General features: G+C 45.3%; 2 protein-coding genes across 2 annotated transcripts in view; one reads left to right on the top strand and one right to left on the bottom strand.

Moving 5' to 3' along the window:
• Positions 1-553: 553 nt before the first annotated feature.
• LOC134205785 (low-density lipoprotein receptor-related protein 2-like) overlaps positions 554-18612 on the bottom strand; it is a 151943-nt gene continuing 133884 nt past the window's right edge. The window contains 1 exon segment of the mRNA XM_062681378.1: positions 554-2348. Coding sequence (XP_062537362.1) covers positions 2140-2348 — 209 coding nt within the window. The 3' untranslated portion in view covers positions 554-2139.
• Positions 2805-5546, top strand: LOC134218602 (uncharacterized). Its single transcript, XM_062697720.1, is given in 7 exon segments — positions 2805-2922; positions 2981-3108; positions 3200-3254; positions 3257-3486; positions 3547-3736; positions 3798-4145; positions 4205-5546. Coding segments are annotated over 7 exon segments (1479 nt in total). The 3' UTR covers positions 4615-5546.

The raw sequence follows: 18612 nt of genomic DNA on the forward strand, positions 1-18612 counted from the left end.
GTCAAGGCTATAGCGAGCAGCCGCTAAGGATGGAGATCTTTTACGTTGGCCCCATTTACCTCTAGGGAAACCGTGAACGTTTGGAGAAATTGGAAGAACATCGCCCAAGACCGGCAATAATGAGGCTTTACAGTACGCCATGCATAAGTGTAACGACCGACGTTGTAGCCAACTACACTGAAAAAAAAATCCGTGGTAGAAACTACTATTTCGTAGAATACACTCTGTTTTCAAAACAACCATGGAATTTCAGTAAATTTTACCATGGTTTCAGACAAATTCATCACTGTTTCAGTTCAAGTGACAACATTCCGCAAGGGCCACAGTTGATTTTTACTGCGCGCATGGTAAAATCAAACGGGTTTGTTTTCTGCTGAAAATCGTCGGTGTATATTCTTAGAATAACCCTCGGAATGGTAGTTTCGACTGCGATATTTTTTTGCGTGTAGGTATCCAGGTATGTAATACGAATATTTGAGTTTGCTATTTTCAACCAAGCCTAATTTGATAACCAATCTTTCGGATGTTCTAGAACTTAAAATGATCAATGAAATTATCTTTAAAATAATTTTTATTAAAACAGTTCTTTAAAATAATTATCTCTGTCTCTTGCTCTCTGAATCGCGAATGCATAGCACACATTCGTTCACAACTGTTTTTGTTTTCTCTTCCTGCTTCGCTTATTGTGCTTTCACCACATCTTAAATATTGCGTTTTACCGTTCGGCCCCGCCTTCAATTGGGGCCGCCAGCATTGCTGCTTGATACTTTTTTTGCATCTTGATTGGTCTGTGTCGGAATATCAAAAACTCCGACTGCTTCCTTTTGATATGTTTCATAGTTGAGAGGAAAAGCAGGTCTACCCATATTTTGGTTCTCCCCTACACAAGTATGTATAAAAAAAAGAACATCTAATTATTTGTCTCTCACTACTTAGTTAGGCATTAGGGAAATCACTCACTTTCAGTTATTCAAGTAGAACGAACTCACGGGTAATGGTTAGTACTTTATAGTTACACAGAGACAGGACTGTCTCCAAATACATACTTCTATTTAACGGGGCACAGTGGCTTACCATTGACGATATTGCAGGGAATATTTTCTCCTCTCTGTTTGGACTGAGATTTACTAGTTTCGGTGCTCGATCCGTCTGCATCACGCATAGCGGAAAGGTTATGTTTCCTCTATTTTTGGACGGATATCTGGTCGATAACTCTGTTCGGTTGATTGAATCCATGATTTTTAGTTGACTTTCAGTGAAGGAATGTTTTATTCTTTTGAAAATATCACCACTTTCATACTCTAAATATGATTCAATATCAAGACAATGATCACTCTCGCTATCATTTCTACTCATACTTTCAGTTTCTCTTTCTCGCATTAAAAATTCTAAACCATTTAACAGATCTACATCTTTAGAAAACGATTTCTCCGCGAATGTGTATATTTGTGTATGTTTAGGGAGTGTTGATTGCAAATCAGTCATCAATTAAAGTTGCACATGTTATTTATTTCACAGTAAAAAAGCAACTCTTTTCAATTGTTAACTTTATCAATAACATTTTATCCTAAAACTGTGATGTTTTAAGATCTGTCGTTTTGCATTTGTCTTTTTTCCGTGGTTACTTTTCAGCACTGCTCTTCTACATTTGTTTTGCCTTTAAATGTATATAAATATCAATTTTAAAAAAATTAACGATACTACACTTAGATTGCCTATGTACAAACGTTTCATCAAAAAACATTTTCATTTACAAAGCCCGTTCACGCTCTTGCCCTTGTGTGCGCTTGTGCGGGATCCGTATGGGTGTTTCCTCGAGTGCTTGTTGCTATGTATAAATATGTATAAGGTCAACCTTTTCTGGAATGTTCGTATTTTTTGTTAGCATTCTGCGCACTTTTCCACATGAGCTTGGCTCCAATCAACAAAGTTTAAAATTCAATAAAAAAAAAGTCATAAATATTATCGTACGCTGTGGGCGTACCGTTTTCGTCCAGTGTATAGTGCGTTTGTGTGAGTGCGGGCGTGGCGTCGCTTGGTGTACGATTGATTCTCACTCTCTTTCTCTCTTTCAAATTTGTAGATGTGTATGTACTTGTGAATGTTTCCGTTTCGGTTGTTAAAGACTTGGATACCTTATCAGCACTCGGATTTGTCCTCCTCCACCAGCAGCTGGGTATCCTTGCCGGTGTCATGGGACGAAGGGCTCAGCTCCTTCGGGCGCAGATTCAGCTGCGGTGACGTACGATGCGTTATGCTACTTGGCGCCAGGATGGCCGACACCGGTTCCGTGAATGGGCCACTTACAGATTTACTGTTCTTGGCCTCCATGGGAACTTCGTAGATTCCTGGAAAGAATTTTTATATATTAGAAAAAAATGTTTTTCACTACACGTTGAGCTGTGTGACAAGCAAAAACGGAGTTTCTGGCGTCCCTGATTACAATCCACATGGTAAAGTAAATTTAAATGTTCTGCTTGAAAAAAAAGCATACACGCAGAAAAATATGACATAATTGAATTGAAAATATCATGTAGTAGAATCTACAATCATCGTATTTTTTAAATTAAACGACATTATTTTATTATTTCAATAAATCCGTATTTTTAAAACAAAAAAATTTCCAGTTGAAAACGATTTTGCTGTATCGATAATATTTCAATTTTCTACATGCATTGATTCAACTCTGCAAATTTGTAGAAACAACAAAAAAATATGTTTAACTAAAAATAATTGAGTTTTTGTTTCGGTGTGTATCGTTGCGTATATAGTTTCAACACCCGCCATTTTAAGTTTTTCAAACAATGTTTGCGGAAGCAAAATTGGAGCTGGAAATTGTAAGCATCGACGAAGAAACCGTAAAATTCGTCGAGCTGCTCGAGAGTTTTGGTTTATCAGTTGATACTATCAACGTAATTTTGGGTAAGTTGAATAGAACATGAAAGTTTGAAAATTTCACTTCGACGATTTTTTTTCTCAGCAAATCGATACACAGACGAAACGCTTAAGATCGTCGAGCGGAAAGAAGTGGAGGAGCTTATTCCTCAACCTTTCCTAGCGGAGAGGACCAAGTTTATTCACGCTCTTAACGGGTGGCGAAAGCAGCAGGTACATATATTAAATTTGTTATTTGTTATTTAATTATCGTAGGCAAATGTTAAAGTACAGGAAATTATTTTTCTAATTTTATGTTTTGCAGAATCTCCCACTGCTATCAGGAGTCAGTAACGAAGCAGAAAAGATTCCTGAACCTAAAAAGATATAACGCGGGAGAAGTGTACTGCCACGTATTTGATTACGTCTTCAGCAAAAGGTCGGGCGATTCTCGGAAAGTATGCTGTGAATCCGTTTCTATCTAGAACCGACAAGAAAGCCATCACACAGATCGTAGTGGACGAGTTTAAGGATCGCTTCTCAAAGTTGTCCTCATCTGAATTGGAGCAAAGGGCCGCAGAGTTGACAAAACTATTTCCCAGTGAGCCAAAGGTAAGAATAATGTTGATATTTGCTTTGAAAGGGGGTTGAAACAACTTTGCAACTCAACAGGATATTTGGTATCAATCGCCATGGGGTACTGACAGCACAGGCCGTAAGATCAAGCTAAGGAAACAAGCAAAAGGAAAACTGTACGACCGCAACATCAATTACAAGCTGACCTCCACAGATGAATCACACCTACCGACCGCGTCTGAATCCGGAGCATCCCATTCGGCAGCTGGGATAAGTGACGAACAAAGTAATTAATTATATATTGTTTAAAAGTAACCTGTTTTACAATTTTTTATCTTACGTTTTAGTTGCGGAGTACCAGCTGGTCAAAAAGTGGATTATTCACAATCAAGATGAGTGGGAAGAGCTCAAGGCTAAGTGGAAACAAACTTCAAAATTAAGAATCTACGAACTATCAAAGAACAGCCACAAAAGCACCGCCTCGGTCATATCGGATTATCCAGTTCTGCGTAACCACAAAGCATACCAACTTGTCCAAATCGACTTCCAGCAACGATATCCAGAGAAAGAGAAATTACTTTACGATCGTTGGGACCAATTCCTGTCGGGCGTTTTTCCTATTTTGGAGGTTGAAATAACTGATGCTGAAGGCAAGACTTTGCTTAATCTACTGAGAGATCAAGAAATAACGAATGGTATAATATAATCATTTATTAACACAATTTGAAACATAATCAAATATTCCCTTCTCTAGATGGCCGAGGTCTCATAACAGTTATGCTGCTAGCCCACATGTTACCATGTCCTGTGCTGACAACATCCCAAAAGCGACGCTGGAAGCCATCAATCGTGGAGTCGCGAGACAGCGTGATCGTTGCGATTAAAAGCTTAACTGACCTTCAGACGACCTTGGCTAAATACTTCAACTCATGTCGTGAAAAGGAATTAGAAACAACACCATTCATCGTAGTTCATGGAAGCGACCCGAAACGTCCCGAAGGGTTCTCGGTTTGGAACAACGTAGTTTCATACAAGCTACCAAACCTACAGAAAGCTTTCGACGTTTGCATCAAGCTATATAAATCTTACGACATCGAATTTCCTCGGCAATCTTCGCAGATATGGCCACGTACCTCTACGGTTTTGAAGCTCCGCCTGGTCTAACTGTCGTTGGTGCCCTCTGCTCTTCCATTCGTAACAATACAACGACAAAATGATTCGTTGTGTTGCACCACGATGCAAATGGACAAACAACTTACATCGGTTACATGATCACCTAAACAAATACCACGGAAATCTTCAAGTCTACGAATGTAATATTGGTGATTGTACCAGAAAATATAATGTAAAATATTCATTTTATCGCCACCTGAAAACACATTTTAATGAACCACCAAAAGCAGAAACAGTCCTAAACATCGAAAAATCCAGTAATAGTTCAAACGGTTTCGCTACAGCATATGCCGAAAATACACCTGATGATGTACATGAACAAACTGAGAATGGTTTCCTTTGTAATGAGCCTGCTGCAAGTAGTAATGTAAACCTAGAACCTCAACAAAACGCGCTATGCACTTCAAAATTGAATTCATTAATACAAGAAATAGAACTCCTTTCTCTAGATTTTGGCTTAAAATACTTAAACGCCAATACAATTCCACGAAAAGTTGTTTTCGATATTCAAAAAGATGTTAGATTGAAAATAATAGAGCCGTTTTCAGAGGCAATTAACATGATGGGTTTTCACGGCATGATAACAGATGAAGGGAAACAAATTTTAAGCCAAATGCTCTCGGCAGCAAATTTTGTAGAAACAGAGTATAAGTATCTCAACAGATTGAAAGAGCTTGATCTGTATGTTGACCCGAAAGAATTTGTTATAAGCGACGAGCTTCTTCCTGGTGTCGTACACAATGAGCAGATGATGGATAACGACCCAGTGACAGGTAGAGTAATAATTAATAATTAGTTGTCCAGTTTATTCATTATATGTACACTTTTACAGGTATTCTTCTGCCTTTGTCATTCACTTTGAGAAAGTACTTGGAATCCGAAGGAGTCATGGACACTTTAATTAATAGTATCATTCCATCTGATGATAACTATATTCGGAGTCTAATAGACGGGAGTGTTTGGAAAACAGAACAGCAGGTCTCGATTCGAAGCTTATAATTCCGTTGAACTTATTTTCGACGACTTCACTACTACCGATACAGTGTCACCTCACGTAGCACGTACCTCTATATGTGGAATTTATTGTTACATACCATGTCTACCTGCAAATGTTTTAACAAAATTAGAGAACATACTTGTTGTCGGTTATGTATTATCAGAAGATAGGAAAGAATATGACAATGAACGACTATTCATCAATCTCGTAAACACACTCATCGAACTAGAAACAGATGGCCTCGAAATCAATGTCAGAGGGAAAAAGTCACAGTGTATTTCATGTTGGGGAATATTACTGGAGACAATTTGGGACTTTCTGGTATACTTGACTTAGTAGAATCTGCACGAGCGAATTTTTACTGTCGGATGTGTAAACGAAATAGAGAACAGAGAGAAATGATACAATTGAACACCAGAGCTCTTTTAGGACTATACAAAATTATCAGGAGGATTTAATTTTAGATAACGTATCGATAACTGGTATTAAAAATAATAGTGTATTTAATCGCATACCATCTTTTCATATAGTTCTCAATGTTTACTTTGATTTAATGCATGACCTATGGGAGGGCATATGCATCTATGGATTAGGGCATTATTTGAATTACTTTATCAAAAGTAAAAACTATTCACATTAGAGGATTTAAATTACCGAAAGAACTTATTTGTTTTTGGAAACCATAACTCATCTAATATTCCCAATGACATTAAAGATATAAATGTTGCGAAAAGTAAAGTAAAAATGACTGCGAGTGAAATCAAAACTCTAGTTACATTTCTTCCGCTTATCATCGGTAATCTAGTGCCTGCCGAAGATCCAGTTTGGAATCATTTCTGCGTATTACTAAAAATATGCCATATTCTGATGCTACGGGAAATTTCACATGATCATTTGAATACCTTAAGAGAGCTCGTACAAACTCATCATACTCAATATATAACGCTTTTTAATGACAATCTTAAGCCAATCACAACTTAGCATCACAACTTAATTCACTACGCAACATTTATTAAGTGTTCTGGTACACCTCGCCATCAATGGACGATGAGAGGGGAGGCAAAACATAGAGAAGCCAAGCAGTATAGTAGAGTGAATAATAATAAAATCAACATTTGTAAATCACTCGGTATAAAGGCTAGTTTAAAATTTGCTTTCAATATTTTCAATAAACAGTTTATTCCTGCAACTGTTGACTTCAGCAAATCTAAATTTATGGTCAGCCAACTCAAAAATGATTTCACTTCACTTTTTAATGATAATTACAAAATTGACAGAACTGCAGTGAAATATGTTAATAAGTTTTTCAAACACGGATTTGAATTCACAAAGAATACCATTGTTTTAATACAACAGAAAGATCTGGCGAGTATTTATGAAATAGAAGACATAATACTGGATCAAGATGATAACGTAATTATGACATGTTATAACGTTCACTCCGTTGCTTTGATGAACATTTTCAATCTTATGAGATGTATAAAACAACGATCAAGACTGTAATTTCAGGTATAAACGATATGGAAATATGTGCCATTAATTTGCATAGGGTAGACGATAAGTTATATTTTAGATGTTGTAATTTAATGATAATAATAAATAATGTATAAATACATTATTTTACATTACTTTGAAAATTGAAAATGGAATATATCTCAATTACGAAATCAACAAAACCTTTTTTCTCCAATGCAAGAATATTATTTAAACCAAAGGATTTTTTTTTTTCCTAACTAAAATATATTATTGTTGAAACAACAATATGGTTTTGTTGTTACGAAACGGCAGATTTTTTTACAATAATGATTTTTATTTATTGAACTACTATGTAATATTTTTGAATCAACAATGCGGATTGTTGTTATTTGACAGCTAAATATTTCATGGCATGTTTAGAAACAATATTTTGTTTTGTTGAAATAGACGATCGAAATTTTTTGAATCAAAAATTATAGCCGGTAGGCCGTGAGTCTACAATAAATTTTGTTGAATCAATAACGAATTCTTTTGGAAATACAACTTATTTTTCTGCGTGTAGGATTGCCAATCTGGAGATGGCAAGTTCGATTAAAGTTGGAAAACAGAGAGATTTGTGCTAACGTAAGCACTGTATCGCGCGCAAACACACACACAGATACACACACACACTGACACACACACAGCAGGGGCAGCAGGGACTTTGTCCAAGGGCTTGACGACCCCTCCCCATGGCCACTGCGAGTTAGACCGGGACAATCGTCCCTAACCCCTAATCCCAAGGCGTCAAGCGACCCGTGCCGAGGGGATGCATGGCCAGGGGGGTGAAATAATAAGCTAGGCCTTTAACGGAGTCTGTGGGGTACCTGGGCACCCTCCACAGTAATTGTCCCTTACCGCGTCATGCTCTGGCTCTGGCGTGGTGGACCTCTTTTCCCGAGCAACTCGTGGGACCAAAATGGAAAACCAAGGCAATTCTTCAATTAGTGGTAGTAGTGTAGGCTACAACCCCTTCGCAAGAGGTGGGTTGTTCAGGTCTCCGCCTAGGAGGCCAGAGGCAATAGTCGGCAGCTCAGTGCGCAGCGCCAGCGTGGGTCACTCAACTTTCCTCTCGGCTAGAAAAACGCCGGTAGGGGTTATTGACGGCCCATGGCTTGTGGAGGCGATGAACCACATCGCGATGGGCTTTCGGCCTTCGAGGTGGCGACGGAACAGCTGGACGCCATCTTTGCGTCATCGAAGCATAATATCAGCAAGGACCTCAAGAGGAGCTTGCAGAAACTGGGAGAGGGCGGTCGGGACGGCCAAGTGTAAACCCGTGAAATCGGTGGAGTCGAGGTCTACCCAGACTGAGGCCCAAGGATTCGCGGACTCGGGCAAGGTCGAATCGACCGAAGGCGTGCCAGCGAAGACGGTGGTGCCAAAGTCTACCCAGACTGAGGCTCAAGTATTTGCGGGTACGTCGGGGGTGACTGCTCCAACGGAGCAGATACAAAAACGGGGGAGACAGTCTCCAGGAGATGAGCTCCCTAGGGGCCGCTCCAAAACGCGGAGGGTTACTACCCCGAACAAGGCTAGTGGGGCTGGGAAGCTGAACCCCGGCCAGGTACCTCCAAAACCGGGGGAGGAAGGACCTGGAAAGGTCCGTCCACCCAGGAAAGACGGTGGGTTACGGTAGGCTGAAAGTTCTCAGCCGCACCAGACCAGGGAAATAGAGGGGGATGACGCCTCCTGGACCCTGGTCAAGAACAAGAGGAAACCGAAGACGTCAAGGGCCGAAAAGACGGCCCAGGCGAATGAGGGTAGCAAAAAGTCTAGGGTAGGCGCCAATCGCTCCAGGGGCGATGCCCTAGTCATCACGGCGGACGAGGCTAGAGTACAGCGGATGTTTTGAAGGCGATGAGGAGTGACGTCAAGCTCGGTGAACTCGGCGCCGACGTACTCGGATGGGCGAGATGATACTCGAGCTGAAGCGGGGCGTCTCGCAAAAGGGCGCCCCCTACAAGAAGTTGGCGGAGGAGGTCCTAGGCGAGACGGTCAAGGTGAGGGCACTCACGACGGAGGTGAATCTAAGGGTTAAAGACCTGGACGAGATCACTGAAGTCGAAGAGCTCGTCACGGCACTGCGGCGACAGTGTGAAGTGGAGACGCCCACCGCAGCCGTTCGGCTACGGAAAGGTCCGGCAGGGACGCAGGTAGTATTGGTTCGGCTATCTGCAGCGGACGCCTCCAAGGTAGTCAAGTTAGGGAGCGTCAAGGTGGGATGGTCGGTATGCCCTGTGCGCATATACGAGCAACCCGAAGTTTGCTTCAAGTGCCTGGAACCGGGGCACAAGCAATGGGACTGCAAAGGCCCTGACAGAAGCAATCTCTGCCGACGCTGCGGATTGGAGGGACATAAGGCACAATGCTGCACGAACCCTCCCAATTGTTTGATTTGTTCCAGCAAAGCTGTGAACAGCAAGCACCCCATGGGGGTTCGATGTGCCCGGCGTTTAAGCGTGCTGCAAAATCAAAGTGCAGGTAACGCAGCTGGCTTGCTCGGCCTCGCCCGAGTGTTTGGTGTGCGCAGGTTTAGAGGAAACGGCGGAACACGTGTTGTTCGTGTGCTCACGTTTTCACGCAATGCGTGACCACATGCTTGCCACATGTGGTCTGGACACTACTCCGGACAACCTAGTTTGGAGGATGTGTAAAGATGAAGTTGGCTGGAACGCCGTTTTATCGGCTATCGCCCAAATCGTCTCGGAGCTACACAGAAGGTGGCATGTGGACTCAAGGATGACTAGTTCAGGCGCAAATAAGAGGTGGTCCAAGGGATCGGAGTCGGCTTCATGGATCATATCGATCCTTTTATCGAACAAGTGGCCGCGTGAAGAACAACATGGTATCGTCGCTTTCGCGGCGTCGGTCAACCGGGCGGGTTCCGAGCCCGATGACGGACAGGGGTCCTCGTCAAGGCTGGGGCAGGCGTAGGCCTCGCGTCGGCAAGTCCATCTGTGTGCTGGCGAATAGGCCCTATCGCATAAAGGACAATCTGAAGTGCACGCGGCATCATCATGCTTGATACCAGCCGTGCAGAGGGAATCAGGCGCGAAGTCGACCCTTCCCACCTTCCGAGGACATAGGGCGTGGTAAGGCCACCTGGAAAGCCGGCAACGCGCTGGCACGATACCATGGTGTTCTTCTAAAAAAGCGAGATACGATGTTCGGTGCTGCAAGGACACGCAGCTAACCTCGAGGGTGCGTGGTTGGTGGGTGGTTGTACCGAAGGGACTATGGGCTTGGCGGCAATGGAAACGGTTTAGCGGGTCGGGGATGTAGTCCTAACCCCGCACTTCCTGAACAACCCTGGAAGTCTGTTGAGCAGATTCCCCTCCATTGTTTAGGAAGAAAAAAAAAACACACACACCCACACACACAACAGGTGGGAGCTCGGGGTTTAGTGTTTCCTCGGGAGATGACTGGGCCCTGGCACCAGTTCACTGGTTCCCAGCCAGCCCAAGCGGAATCTGCCTAGGGGACGTGACGGAGGTTTTGACAGTGGGCTCTGTTGAATCTCTACAAAAACCACAGGTCTATGAGCAGCTCTGTACAAGCGACCCGTGCCGCTTCCAAAGCACTTAAGCCCCATCAACGCAGGAGTGCCAACCAGCACATTAGGATCGATACCAGTAAGGTCCTAATTATGGTATACTGGTCATGGCTTACGATAACGGACAAAATCTGGATAGTGGATTAAGAACGACGATTTTGGGCTGACGGTCGTGCTGTTCTACTCCCTGAGTAAGGAAGGGTGACACCGGCTTGAAATGGCGAGTGGGCCAACAGCACGGCCGCCTCCGTCCCGGTAAAAACTAGCAGTCCTCCGAATACGTTCAATACTCGTCCACCAATTTTCTTGGTGAGTACTAGGCTCGGTTGAGACTTTCCTGATTGCGCGATCGGCTCTGAACACGGCCATATAAGTGCGTCCGTGATAAACTCCGCATGGACCTCACTGCTTGCAACGACAATCCATGGATCATAAGCGACTACGTACGATGGGTGGAGATAACGGTTTGGAGGGGACCCTATAGAATGAGTAATCCAACAAATCATACAGAAGAAGACGCAGGAGCAGCAAACCCGTTCGCCAGTAGTGGGCTGGTGAGATCGCCAGTAGCAGTAGTGCTAATCAACAACAACAGCAGCAGAAGCAGGGGCAACAGCAGCAGCAGGAGCAGCGGCTAGGACAGAGCGAGTTAAACAAGCCTCCCCAAAAGCCGAAAATAGTGACAGCAAAGAGATTGGTGGAGGAGCTCCACAATTTCGTGGATGGGAGGAACAATGTCCATAAGGAGATTAAGGACATGGTTCACAAGATCCGAAAGGCATACCACTAACCAAGCCGTCCACAACCAGGGCGTTAGGCAAGAAGATTCACGCTTCGATTGTGTGCTGTTCAATAGATGGTCTTCCTTTCTCCCTTTCACCCTCTATCGCTTCATACTTGTTCGCGCCCTAGCGAATGGCTTTCAATCTAATGATTTTCAATTATCTTTCGATTATCTACTCCCTCATACTTTGAGTAGAAATGACCGATAAAGCCGATAAACAAATCATTCGCCACAATCACGGTCGTAAAATCTGTTTCAAGTAGTGGAGATAATTCAGATTAATCTGAATCACTGCGAAACCGCACAGCAACTGTTATGGCAGTCAACAACAGAAGTGATGTGTGACATAGCGATAATTGCAGAGCCGTATCGAGTTCCCCCTGATAATGGCAACTGGGTGGCAACAACGGGAATGGCTGCGATACAAGTTATGGGCAGACTGCCTATCCAAGAAGTGGTGGAGAGTTTATGTGAAGGATTCGTGATTGCCAAAATCAACGGCATTTACGAGGAGTCTATCATCGACATCACGTTCTGCAGTCCTTCGCTGATGCCGAACATGAACTGGAGAGTTAGTGAAATGTACACTCATAGCGATCACCAGGCGATTCACTATTGTATTGGGCAACGAATCCCTGCGACAACACGAAGAAGAGTGACCGATGAGCAGAAGTGGAAGATGAGAGCATTTAATAAGGACCTCTTCGTTGAGGCGCTTCGTCCGGACAATAGTATCGAGCACATTGATGCGGCCGAACTGATAAGGAGAATAGTAACGGCTTGTGACGTCGCAATGCCGCGTAAACTGAAACCTAGAAGCAATCGCCGTCCAGCCTACTGGAGGAACGAGAGGCTCAGTGCGATGCGTGCTGCTTGTCTCAGATCCAGGAGGCGGGCACAGAGAGCGAGGACGGAACCAGAAAAAGAGACAGCGTTCCGGGAAGCTAGAACTTAGTGTGGTTCAATCAAGATTAGCAAATCAAACTGCTACAAGGACCTATGCCAAGAAGCAGACGCCAATCCCTGGGGTGATGCGTACAGAATTGTGATGGCGAAGATCAAAGGCCCGTCGACGCCAGCTGAAATGTGTCCAATAATGCTGAAAGAAATCGTGGAAGGTCTATTCCCCAAACTCGACCTGACTACGTGGCCACCGACACCATACGGCGAAGATGCGGAAGCAATTGCCGAGGATCGACAAGTGTCCAATGACGAGCTGACAGAAGCAGCAAGGCACCTGAAAACGAAGAAAGCTCCCGGTCCAGATGGAATACCAAACGTGGCTCTGAAAGCTGCGATCTTGGCATATCCGGACATGTTCAGAACGGTACTCCAGCGGTGCCTGGACGAGGGTAACTTTCCAGAAATGTGGAAGACCCAGAAGCTGGTGTTGCTGCCAAAACCTGGGAAGCCGCCGGGGAATCCGGCCTCGTATAGACCGATATGCCTGATAGATACAGTTGGGAAGCTCCTGGACAGGTTGACAAAGTGTATGGAGGGTGAGGGTGGACTGTCAATGATGCAGTTCGGATTCCGAAAAGGAGTATCAACTGTGGATGCAATCCGGACAGTACTCGAAAGTGCTGAGAAAGCGTCCAAACAGAAGCGAAGAGGAGATCGATACTGCGCAGTGGTTACGATAGACGTGAAGAACGCGTTCAACAGCGCCAGTTTTGAAGCTATTGCCGCAGCGCTGCACAGAATGCGGGTTCTCGGCTATCTGTGTCATATTCTGAAGAGCTACTTTCAGAGCAGAGTTCTGGTGTATGACACGAACGAAGGGCAAAAGTCGATGCGTGTTACGGCGGGTGTTCCTCAGGGTTCCATACTCGGCCCAACCCTCTGGAACGGGATGTATGATGGAGTCCTGACACTGCAGCTGCCCAGGAAAGTGAAAATCGTGGGTTTTGCGGACGACGTGTCACTAACGGTGATGAACGAGACACTCGAAGAAGTGGAAGCGTCTGTGACGGAGGCGATAACCACAATCGAGAGTTGGATGAATGGAGTTAAGCTACAGATAGCTCACCAAAAAACGGAGGTGCTATTAGTCAGCAACTGCAAAGCAATCCAACGGATGGAGATCGTAGTCGGAGGGCATGAAATTACATCGAAGCGGTCACTGAAGCACCTGGGAGTGATGATTGATGACCGGCTGAACTTCAACAGCCATGTCGACTACGCCTGTGAAAATTCGGCGAAGGCAATGAACGCGATGACGAGGATCATGCCAAACGTTGATGGTCCAAGAAGCAGCACAAGGCGTCTACTAGCTAGTTTCTCGTCATCGATACTGCGGTATGTAGTTCCTGCTTGGGGGGAAGCACTGCAAACCAAGCGGAACCGTGAAAAAAGTGTGTTCCGGCTGATGGCCATACGGGTTGCAAGCACGTATAGAACGATATTGTCGGAGGCAGTATGCGTTATTGCCGGGATGTTACCCATCTGCATCGCACTAGAGGAAGATATCGAGTGTTATCAGCGGAGAGACACCAGAAACATAAGGAATGTGGTGAGAATCCATTCGATGGCGAGATGGCAACAGGAGTGGGACAGTACGGAGAAAGGAAGGTGAACCCACCTTTTTATTCCGAACCTGACAACGTGGATAAATAGAAAGCATGGCGAGGTAAACTTCCACCAGACGCAGTTCCTGTCGGGCCACGGATGCTTCAGGAAGTATCTGCATCGGTTTGGGCATGCCAACTCACCGTTCTGTCGAACTGTGAGAACGTCGAAGAGACGCCGGAGCACGTGGTCTTCGTATGTCCAAGGTTTGAGGCACTACGAAGGAAATAACCGGTTTAAGCTTGGAGAACGTCGTTGAGGAAATGAGTCGAAAGGAAAGCACTTGAAATGCGGTCGACAGGGTAGTATCGCGCATATCATCAGTTTTGCAAAAGAAATGGCGCAACGACCAAGAGAATCGGTACCGGGAGAAATTTTTTGTCGGGGAACCCTCCGTCGGTGTAGGCTAGATCCACCGCCGGGGACTAGACTTGGTAGATCGCAACGAAATACCACCACCAGCGACGGGTAGTCAGGGCACCAGTGAACCGGACGCCCCGTTCCACCGGAATTGCTGGACTGACCTTGGCACCCGGCTGGTTGGCTTCGGTGTGGGAGAAACTCCATCGCCGGGGAATTCTCTGTCGGAGTAGCTAGATCCGCCCTCGAGGACTAGACCGAGTAGAACGCGAAGAATTAGTTGTTTAAAGTCGTCGAGACACCAACCACTTCAAAGTGGAGGCCAAGGAGAGGTGCTTAACAGCACAACAGGCCGACTTCTCCGAAGTAAAGCAGATTGGTAGTACCGGAGAAGTGCAGGCATCGACACAGAAAGATTTGATGATAAGCTCGAATGAGCTCGTAGTAGAAGACGCATCTTGCGGTCCCGGGGAGGAGCAAGATTGCAAAGCTAGGAAAGGGTTTTTTTTCCCTCAGTTGAGGTTTTTCTCCCATCACAGTGGAAGTAAGTTTCCATAGAAGCAAGGACTACCTAAGTAGGTAACCTAGCAGGCGGAACCCCAGAGCCTTATGCCCCTAGCAGGAAGCAAGGGAAATGGTGAATGTTTCCAAGCAGTTTTGCGAGGAAATGCAGACATTAGTGTCATAACCCAAAAAAAAAAACACACACACACACACACACGGTTTAGAGAAAACGGCTTGCCGCATGTGGTCTGGACACTACCCCGGACAACCTAGGTTTGAGGATGTGTAAAGATGAAGTTGGCTGGAACGCCGTTTTATCGGCTATCGCCGAAATCGTCTCGGAGCTACACAAAAGGTGGCGCGTGGACTCAAGGATGGCTAGTTCAGGCGCAAATAAGAAGTCCTTGGTTAGGCTTCATGGGTCATACCGGTGGTCATGCCCTGTGGTCGAACTCGATCCTTTTATCGAACAAGTGGCCGCGCGAAGAACAACATGGTATCGTCGCTTTCGCGGCGTCGGTCAACCGGGCGGGTTCCGAGCTCGGGAAAGGGGTCCTCGTCAAGGCTGGGGTAGGCGTAGGCACCGCGTCGGCAAGTCCCTCTGTGTGTTGGCGAACAGACCCTATCGCAGAGAGGTCAATTTGGGGTACACGCGTCATCATCATTCTTGATACCAGTCGTGCAGAGGGAAGCAGGCGCGAAGTCGACCCTTCCCACCTTCCGAGGACATAGGGCGTGGTAAGGCCACCTGGAAATCCGGCAATGCGCTGGCACGATACCATGGTGTTCTTCTAAAAAAGCGAGTCACGATGTTCGGTGCTGCAAGGACACGCAGCTAACCTTTTCAAAATTCGGGCTCGATGTTGCCCACCTACAGGATGTGATTCAATTGGTTACAAAGGGGGGCGATTACTTGTTTGTACTTGGCACAGTACACGTCAAAAACATATGGCATTCACATTATTTCTTCTTTCGTCAAGTGGAAGAGAGGTGATGATTCGTAGTCTTATCCTTCAAAGTATTCCCACTTCTATAAACTGCTTGGAAGCCATGCTGCTTAAGAGTAGCCAGAACAGTATTTGCCACCTTCTGGTAAAAAGGTCATCCTACTCTTCTTTCCTTTTCCGGCTGTTTTGACGATGCTTTTTCCTTTCCTTTCTTTATTTTGTAGGCACTCTGTTCAATGATGGTTCCGCTACCAAGTTCAGAAGGAACGGGGTCGAGTCATGAATTGACGTAACGTTTGTCAGTCCTGGTTTGGATGGATGAGGGTGGATGAGGGTTACACCCATAGTGATCATCTAACCATTCGTTTTAAAATCAACTATGGCGTGCAACATCCGAGGTCCGGAAATCAGGTCCATGGGTGGAGAACCAATCACTTCGACAGCAAAGTTTTTACCGCGGCCTTGGGACTGGAGGCCAACACTGAGGACCTAAGCGGGGATGCATTGGTAGCTGTCCTATCACGCACGTGCGACGCCACCATGCCGAGAATTGGCAGACGCCTGGTATACTGGTGGAAAGCCGAGATTGCGGCCCTTCGATCAACCTGCCACAAGGGTAGACGAAAGATGCAACGTTCCCGCACAGAGGATGAAAGAGCGGACCGCCGTAAAGTGTTTCGAACTGCGAAACATGCCTTTAACAAGGCAATCGAGAGCAGTAAGAGAGCGTGTTTTGACAACCTATGCGAAGGAGCCAACGCGAATCCGTGAGGTGACGCCTACAGGATAGTGATGGCCAAGACCAAAGGAAACTCTTCAGATCAGTGTAGTCGGCGCTGGCCGATGCTCTAAAAATCGTGCGGCTTAAGCGCCACTCCATTCGGAGACCGCACGACGCGTCTAAATTTGCCCGGTTGAGACTGCCTCAGGGCGAGTCCATTTCAAAAACTCCGAAGAGGAGATCGATCCAGCCCACCTACTGACTACGCAAAATCTTGGGAAATTACCCTACAACACCTCAGCATAAATCTCAAAACTTCCAAATTATTTCTCCAAAGTGCAGTATGAGATCACGCATACGCTCCAACGTTGCAACCAGCAATGCTACGTTGCACGTTCTCTTTTCATCACTGGTAACTTCAACTAAAGTCCACCAGAGGCGCAACCACCGCGGAAGAGCATGCGCAAGCAGTCAAATTCCGCCACGCAGAAGACATTCAAAAACAACATAAACGAACCGGAAGCAACGGGAAAACACTTTCTCTCTTTAACACTATACGCAGAACATTTAACAATAATATAATATTTCCATAGTATAAACCGCTTTTATTAAAACGCAAATGTAAGTTTACTATTCATTATTTTCGAAGCATGCTTGATGTATATTTGTCAATCGAGTTTCGTTTATTGCGCTACATCAGTCCTGTCTGTGTGTGCGAATTTTCTATCTAATCTATCTATCTACTTGTGCTCATGCATTGTGTTCTACTCCATACTATTCCCATTCAGTCATCCCTCGACGATGTGACGAACGACGAAAAGCTTCACACCCGGGTGTCTGACAATAGAGGTTGGATGGGACGTTCACGAATTACGTTACGTGCGCACGTTCTGTAAGTTCCACATCCAACCTCAAAATATTATGGACGTGTCCAAATTCCTGACTCAGTCAGTCATCGACCTACGGTCGGCACAAAAAAAATCCTCCGAGGCGTCCTCACTGGACGCCCCACTCGATAAAAAAGAGATCGCTTGACTCACCGACTGTTGTTCGCCTACCGGTACTGCTGCGCTCCTGGTAGACGGCGGAAAGCGATCGATGTTCGCAGCGATGAATGGCCGTTGGTGACGTGGCCAATTCACCCACAGGGGGGGGGGGTCGTCGGCCGCTCGGCACTCGCTCTCAGCGACGATGCGTGGCAATTGGCGACCACGATTGGAATTGGGACCAACGTGTAAACGGGTTGGCCCCCTCCGGCGACGGATGCCGGGAATCTTCTGTCCCAACGATGGCGGTGTGACGCAGTTGCCTGAGACAAACGTAGCGGTTGGCTGGACAATTTCTTCGAGAAACGCACAAACTGACCCTAACGCACATTACTACGTTTGTTAAGCAAACTTGGCACTACTTAACAAAAATCAATAGAATTAAATTTAGAAAATCTAACACGTTGCTTAACTTATTAACTTACACTTCAACAAGAAACGAATCACGGACAAAAAGGCGCGACACTTCTGCTTCAGTTGGCGGTTTGGGAGAAATTGAATTTGAAGCCGTTACCCTCAGATTAAGGATGGTGACCTCGGCCGAACAGGAATTCGGCATTTCCCGCGAACTTCATTGAAATAGTTCGGAAGTCTGGAAGCTTACGCTGAGGCGTTCGCTAATGTTTCGGGTTCAGCCGCGACCTTTTCTCTCTCAACATCTTCGGCGGATTTCAAATAAACTTGACCTTCGGAGCTGTTGGCTGAGTACTTTAATCACGCAGGCGCTTAATGACGCCGCACTATGATCGTATCGTGCTAGGCTAGATTTTGGCGTGATTCTATTTAAAAATCTTAAATGATTAGCAATTAATGCTTTATAATCTAAGCCATGGAGCGAAGGCTACATCAGTTTTCGCAAGGTTAAGTCCACTTTGAACACTTATAACTGGGTGGTAAAGACCGCCGAGATAGCGATCAAAGCATTCAACAGCGCAAGCTTGGATGCCATCACGCTCTCGTTACACCGGGTGGACCTGTACCGGATTTTGGG

The sequence above is a fragment of the Armigeres subalbatus genome, chromosome 1, assembly GCF_024139115.2.
Source record: "Armigeres subalbatus isolate Guangzhou_Male chromosome 1, GZ_Asu_2, whole genome shotgun sequence".
Taxonomy (NCBI): Eukaryota; Metazoa; Arthropoda; class Insecta; order Diptera; family Culicidae; genus Armigeres; species Armigeres subalbatus.